The sequence below is a fragment of the Rattus norvegicus genome, chromosome 3, assembly GCF_021556685.1.
Source record: "Rattus norvegicus strain SHRSP/BbbUtx chromosome 3, alternate assembly SHRSP_T2T, whole genome shotgun sequence".
In the NCBI taxonomy this organism is placed as follows: Eukaryota; Metazoa; Chordata; class Mammalia; order Rodentia; family Muridae; genus Rattus; species Rattus norvegicus.
Window position 1 is genome coordinate 168,008,754 of NC_141536.1, and position 7,369 is coordinate 168,016,122.

The 7,369-nt window shown below is 59.5% G+C and overlaps 1 protein-coding gene across 16 annotated transcripts; it reads right to left on the minus strand.

The window, feature by feature from the left end:
• Window positions 1-1,004: 1,004 nt before the first annotated feature.
• Hrh3 (histamine receptor H3) lies at window positions 1,005-6,485 on the minus strand. Of its 16 annotated transcripts, none has more exons than XM_087654832.1 (5): window positions 6,360-6,485; window positions 4,331-4,497; window positions 2,609-3,012; window positions 2,252-2,464; window positions 1,005-1,521 (listed from the first exon to the last, which is right to left on the minus strand). In XM_087654832.1, the coding sequence occupies exons 1-5, from the start codon at window positions 6,472-6,474 to the stop codon at window positions 1,206-1,208; spliced, it is 1,215 nt and encodes a 404-aa protein (XP_087510958.1). In that variant the 5' UTR covers window positions 6,475-6,485; the 3' UTR covers window positions 1,005-1,205.
• Window positions 6,486-7,369: the final 884 nt, after the last annotated feature.

A 7,369-nucleotide genomic window follows, 5' to 3' on the forward strand; every position in this document is an offset into this window, starting at 1 on the left:
ATCCTCAGGTTCACTCCACAATCCAGTGACTGAGGAGGGGCCTGAGGGACTCGAGGGAGGAAAGTCCTGCTTGAGCCCAGAGGAAGCAGGACTCAAATCCAGGGAAAGACAGAAGGGGGGAGAGTCTCTGTCTTTTGGGGGTTGTCAAGTAGCTGGGAAAGACATGTGCTGGCACAGCTGCAGGGACTGCACATCTGGAGGAGGAAAGGCTGTGGGTTGTCTTCTCTGTGCAGCACGTGCGTGGTGTCCCTCACTGCAGTGAAGACCCCATGGTGCCTGGGTGTGGTGGCAACATCCCTCCCTGCTCAAGGGAGGAAAGGTGAAGTCTCTGAAGATCAAGGTTGTGGTAAGGTGACAGCCAGAGCCAGGCTGTCCTGTTCCAGGTGGCAAGGCTACCCATAAGGCTGTCTGTCCGCTGAGGCTGGTAGCCAACCTTCCATTGGTCTTCTTCCTATACCATCCCTGACCTTCAACACAACCATCGCCAGACCTTGGCCTGTGCTGGTGACCCTGCATCTCTCAGCCCTCACAAGCTCAGCTGTAGTTCTCATAACTCCAGGGACCCTTTGTGGGCCCACCAGCCCCTTCCTTGCCACTTTCCCAAGCTTCTCTCAAAGCATGAAGCATGGTTAAGGCCCTTCCTGGGGCTCATGTATTGGCAGCACATGGCTGGTTTCTCATGTGTAAGGTCCAGGCCATGACTATGAATGCTTTCTGACAAGAAAACTGAGCACCTACCTTGAATGACTACAGATGTGCATTCTGAAGGCAGATGTGAACCGTACAGTACCTGAAAGGGGATACCAGCTGGGCCTCCCCCTACAGGTCCTTGCAAGTCTTTTAACCGGGCACTGCTGGGAACAGTTCCATGTGGGAACTACACCCTGGCCTTTCTCCCATCTAGTCCCTCAGTTAGAATACCAAGGCCATACCCTCGACTCCACTGGACCTCCAATTAGAGCCCTGAACAATAGCTATACCCACAAAGTCCCAAAAAGTCAGCATCCGTAAAAAAATACACTTTATTGTGTTTTCACATTGGCAGAGGCAGCACACCAGGGCACAAGGGCAGCAGAGCATGCAGAAGCCTGAGGTGAGTACACAGGACGAGGCAAAGCATTCCTCCCAGGTGTCGCGGGCCTGCCTGCTCTCCTGCTGACTGTCCTGTGAGCCTCAGGACCTTTAGGGCACAGTGAAGAGCCGCTCTACCCCATAACCACCCACCCCCAAATTCTGATTGTACAGACGGGGCAAGCAGGGCAGGGCCATCGTCCCAAGCCTGGGGGCGGGGCAGGCAGAAGCAGCTGGCGCGGCTCAGCCGGAAGCTGCAGCACTGAGGGAGGAGGGCGTGGGAGCCCACACCTGCCAATCCAGCCCCGAGCTCCTCGGCAATTTTGTCTCTCTTGATTAAACATCCAAGGAACATCAAGTTCACAGACGTGTTTTCTTCTCCTCCATCTTCCTGAAAACATCCAGAGTGGAAGGAGCAGAGAAGCTTCAAGTTTCCCGAGGCGCTCGACACTTTGTGGGGCAGAGTTGAAGGGAGAGTGGGGGATAAGGAGCCAGGCTCTGGGATTAAGCAAGAGACAGTGGCAGCAAAGGGCATCGTCCCCAGCTCTTCTGGGAGAGAGGAGGTGTTGCAAGTGTGTGGCGGGCGGGTGTGTGGCGGGTGTGAGCACATGCAGGGCGCACGCACGCATTGCCAGGGCCGGAGCCGGGAGCACACACCGAGGTTTGCATTAGGGAGGACACCAACCACTAAATATGCAAAAGGGGACATCACTGGCACTGCACTGTGGTGTGTGTGTGTGTGTGTGTGTGTGTGTGTGTGTAGGTGGAAGGCATGCCTGGGACTCCTGGATTGTCTCTTCTGTGTGGTGAAGGAGAATGTGGCGGCAGAGCTAACCAGCACACTCTAGCTCCACCAACTAGGGCTCTTGGCCCACCTGCCATGCTACCCCACTGCGGGGTTGATGATCTAAGAGGCCGCCATGGCATTTGGAGCGGAGCATGGACCAGGGCCCCGCCCACGCTCCGGCTGCCCACTCAAACAAGTACAAGGGCCTGGCCTCAGAAGGGTGGGGCAGCTGCTCACTTCCAGCACTGCTCCAGGGAGCCGTGGGGCTGGACCTTGAGCTTCTGGGGGCAGAGGAGCTTGGTGAAGGCTCTGCGGAAGCTGTAGTGGCACAGTGGGTAGAGGACGGGGTTGACGGCCGAGTTGGCCCACAGAAGCCAGAAGGACGTCTCGTACCAGTAATCGGGGATGCAGCGGCCATGGCAAGCAGCTCGGATGATCATTAGGAGCGTGTACGGCGCCCAGCAGAGCCCAAAGATGCTCACGATGATGGCCAGCGACTTGGCCACCTTCTTGTCCCGCGACAGCCGGAAGCGCTGGGTGATGCTCTGGGACACCATCTTCATGCGCTTCTCCAGGGATGCTGAAGATGCTGATGGCTTGGAGCCCCTTTTGAGTGAGCGTGGCCTCTCAGTGCCCCTTGAGGAGCTGCCAGAGCTGGAGGTGGGCGAGGCAGCAGCACCTCCACCACTGCCACCCCCGAGGGCAGCCTCCCCAGCCTCAACACCAGGGCCTGCCTCACCCACCCCATACCTGTGCAACGGCATGGCCTCGCCATGCCCTTTTGGCCAGCAGCCCCAGCAGCTGGGGGGAGCTGGAGGTGGCGAGGGCTGGGCATCTGGTGGGGGTTCTGGGCCAGCCTCACGGCCCCCATCAAGCCGAAGGCGGGTGCGCCTCTGGATGTTCAGGTAGATGCTGAGGTTGAAGAAGGTAACGCTGAGGAAGGGCGTGAAGAACTCGAGGGTGGAGGCCGTGATGAGAAAGTACCAGTTGTAGAAGAACTCAGCATAGCAGTGGCCCTCGGGGATGGAACTGCCACCAGACAGGTACTCCCAACTCAGGATGGCAGGCCCATACAGCAGGAAGGCCAGCACCCACACCAGTGCCATCTTCCGAACGGCCCGTCTCGTGTCCCCCTGCTGGGCCCTGTAGGAGACCTGCAGTGGGTTGTACAGATCAACAACAGGTCAGCAGCACTGGGCTGGAGGCTCAGAGAAGCCTCAGCTTCCATGTCTGCCCAGGGTAAAGTGCCGTATTCCTTCTCTCCCCTGCTTGTGTCCACTGCCTGCCTGATGCCCACGCACTCTTCCCAGAGCCTCGGAGCCTACCACGACCAGTCAGAATCCTGTCTCTTCACCATCCTCCACCAGCTCCATGGGGTCCCCCTGCCTTTGCTTGCACCACTGGCACTGGCCACACCCAGAGACCACACACAACTGTTTCTGATGTTAGGCTTCTTGCAAGGGCCAGAGAGCTGTCTTCAACGGTTTGCTGTGCTGAAAAGGAAGGGCTTTGTCCCGACTCTGCACCAGTATTTCCTTCCTCTCACTACTGGAGCTGAGAATACAGAAGGGAAACCTGCTGACCCATTGCTAGAGAGAGCCCCCCACCCCACGCACACACACACATGAGGGAAGTAAGTATTTTGTCTTCTTCTCTAAAAGGTGAATGGCTAGAAAAGGTAGGGAGGTGGGGCTATCTAGTCTTTTCCAAGGAACAAACTAAGCTCCAAGTGCATCAAATAAGCAAGGGGCAGAGTGGCAGGAGGGGCCAAAAATCCTGCTGAGGGGCCTCAGAGGCACAGCTGAGACAAGTGTCCTTGACAGCCACCTTGGGAACCACAAGCTAACTACACAGGTTACCTGCCACATGCCAGCTTTGTACCGGGTGCCTCAGTCACAATAATAGCCCTGTGATTTTGTCACTGTCTTGCTGTTTCTCGGGGATGGTAGAAGGGACCTAGGGAAGCTCGAGAGGGCTCTATGCCGGTGCTCTTTGCCGCTGATCCTCAGGATACATTTGGACAAAGCCTGGAGTGAGTGAGCCACCGAGAAGAGTTGAAGAAGCAGCAGCTTAAGCCCCACTCCACGCCAGTGTCCGCTGACCCAGGGCTATCTTACAACAGCCATTTAAGGGAAATTGTGCAGCTAGGAGCTGTGGCTTCCTGGTGTTCTATGTGCACACCTTCATGTACACAAAAGTGGGAAGGATGAAGACCCTCCTTCAGTTCCAGGAATCCTGAACCTGCCCAGGATAGAGACTGAACCCTTACACCTCTTCCTGCAAGAGCATGGAACTGCTCCTGTCTCATGCTAGCACTACTAGCTAGCAGTCATAGGTCACTGAAAAATGGCCCACATGTCAAAAGGGAGCAAACCCACCAGATATCTGCCTACGACCCAGGGGCAGCCATACCCTGTCCACTGCTCTCCAACACACAGAGTAAAACTCTAACGCCCACATCCCAGAACTCACAGCTCGAGTGACTGACAGGAATCGGTCATAGCTGATGAGTACGATGTTGAAGACCGAGGAGGCACACAGTAGGTAGTCTACCACCAGCCACAGCTTGCAGAGGCCCCGGCCGAAGGTCCAACGGCCGGTCAGCACATAGGGTACGTACAATGGGATGCAGAAGGCACCTATGGGAAAGCAGCTGTGGTGGGACCATGGCTCAGGATTCGGGATCAGACCGACCACATGGAGAGAGGGCAAAGCCTGGCCTTCATAGGGTAGCCACCTTTCTAGGATCAGTACTCTATCTCATTTATCCTCCTAGTCACCCTACAACCGGGCAGCTGCCAGCCTCCAGCCCACCAATGTCTTTCTGGACCTGGCGGCAGGAGGAAGGACCTCCATGCGGGGACTGCTGGACACAGAACCTGGGCTTCTCCCAGCCCTACCAACGGCCAAAAGAGGGGAAAGGGATACATGTCCTCCCTGACTTGACTGGCTCTGGAGCTGATCATCCAATCCCTACCCTTGCTGTTGGACAGCCTCCCTTCTCAGCTTAAAAACCGAGAAAGCTTTTTTCTTGGCTTAAAGGGTTCTTGGCTGCAGCCGCGCCAGCCGCTCTCACCGCCCAAACCGGCTTCCAGCGTCTGGTAGACGCAGCAGCTCTCAGCCCCAACAGGTGTCTGGCGCTCCGGCCCCCACCGCGCGCCCCGCCCCCCCCCCCAGTTGGGAGCAGAGCTTGGACACGTGAGAACGAGCTCCTCGGAGCATTTCCCTCATCTCACCCCCTCCTTGCCCACGGTCCCCTTCCTCAGTACAGCTCCCCAAATCCCCTTTCCATGTCCCCTCCCCCCCAGCGTCCTCCCAGCATCCTGAGTCCGGCGCCGCTGCCTTTGTTTGGTTCGGCGCAGGAGCCAGCGCTGCACCGGCGGTCGCTGCACCTTGCGCCTTGCTGAGCGCCCGCCGGCTGCGGCAGCCTCCCCGGGGACATCCCTACCCAGCCCCCGTCCTGCGGCCCGGGAGGCGAGGAACTTCGCCCGCGCCCACCATTCTAAGGTTTCTAGAGCTCCTCTCCCAAGGCCGAACCCCCGAGAAGCCACCCTAGGTCGAAGCGCTAAGCCCTATTGCCCAGCCCGGGCTCCGCGCCCCTGGACTCTGGCAGCGGACAGGGTCTGGGGGCTTTACCCACGAGGAAGTCGGAGATGGCGAGGTTGAGCAGAAAGAAGTTGTTCTGGGTGCGGAGGCTCGAATCCGCCACGAAGGCGAGCATGACCAGCGCGTTGCCCAGTACTGTGGCCACGATGAGCAGCGCCATGAGCGCAGCCAGGACAGCGGTCCAGGCAGCCGAGAAGCCGCGCGCCCCGCCTGCAGCCGCCGCCTCTCCGGCCAGAGTGCCCGACGCGTTCATCAGCCCGTCGGGCGGCGCGCGCTCCATGGCCCAGCAGGCTCACACGGCTCGGGGACACCGGGCAGGGCACGGGCGGAGAGCTGGGTGGCCGGGTGGGGCCCCCGCTCGTGAGCCTAATCTTTGCCGGCTCTTCGCCCAGCCCGGTTTTCCGGGGGGCGCCCGGAGCATGGTCCGCGGGGTCGGAGCAAGAGCCCGGGCTAGAGTCCAGGAGGGCGATCCAGAGGGGGCTGGTGTCGGAATCTGAGCGGAGTGGGGCGGGCGGCGCGGCTGCTGCAGCGAGAGCAAAGCCGAGCTCCAGCCGCCCGCGGTGCGTCGGTGCACCCCTAGCTCAGCGCGCAACCGAGTGCGCCCCGCGATCTGCCCGCCGCCCCCCGCGCCCCGCGCAGAGCCCCCGCCATTGGCTGGCGCCCTCGCCCCGCCTCCGTCCCGCCTCCGCCCCGCCCGGCGCGGGCAGCACCACGGACAGCGCCGCGTGCCCGCCGGCCGACTAGAGCCCCTACCCGGGTGCGCACCGCTGCTGGCGGAGAGCCCGACTCGGGCAAAAACCAGCTACAGGGTTGAAACCATGTCTAAGGTCGCACCTAGAAGCTGGTCTCTTGCCTATCCGTTTGCCCTCGTGCCCTCGCCCCTGGTGACCCTTACCCGACCCTTGTCCGTAGCTCCTAAGCTTGTGAGGACCTAGGACAGTGCCCGGGTGGGGTGAAGAATGGCTGCCTGCAGCTCTAGGGAACTTGCGCCCCAGGACTCCCTTTCGCATTTTGCTTTGTGCAAGTAGGTTTCTGGGGTAAAAGATGTCCAAAGAAGGATTGGGGAGGGGTCCCTGAAAGTGATGCCGGGAATAGGGGTTCTCTCCAGCCTCATATGCACAGAATCGTGGGTCTCAATCTCCACGTGGTTAAACAGAGCTCAAAACAGGGTCCAGGGTGACCTGCAAGGCACACACAGATGTGGAGTTACATAAGGGAAGAACGAGCCTGAGCGGACCCAGCCCAGAGCTGAGCACACTCACCCAGAACTCAGCAGCAGTGGGTGGAGGGGCGACCCACAAAGCAGCTTGGTTCAGGCCACGAGTGCTCCCTGAGATACCTCAGTGGGGTGGTCACTGCTGCAGGGGACAGGTGAGGTCACTGAGTTCTAGGTGCAGCCAGGGTGGTGGCAGCTGCGTTAGTGCCTGTGGGAGGGGGAGGAGGAAAGCCGCTGGCCCCCCTCCTCTGACACAGATACTGGAGGTCAAGGACAGAGTCAGCAGCAAAGGCTCCCTGAAGACAGACAGACACACCTACGCTCTGACACACAGACATTCACAGTCACGGAAACAGTCACCCAGCATCATGCTGGGACCCACGAATAGTCAGACAGCAGACAGACAAGGAACAGTGCCCGAGGGAGAGGGAAGCAGTGACTGTCCTCTGTCACCAGCAGCACACATCAGTGGATGCCTCAAAGTGGACAGAAATGTGGACTGTATGGGTGTGGGGGAGGGGGACCCCAGGCACTCCAAGCACCCCATACTGACAGGCAGGGGCTGGTCACGTGAGGACCCGCCCCTCCCCCACCCCAAGTGGTTCTCTGAAAACTTTGGGCAGTGGGGACTGGCATTTCTCTGTTCCAGCCTTGGGGATGCTGGCAAAGAGGAGCCTCCACCCCATGCC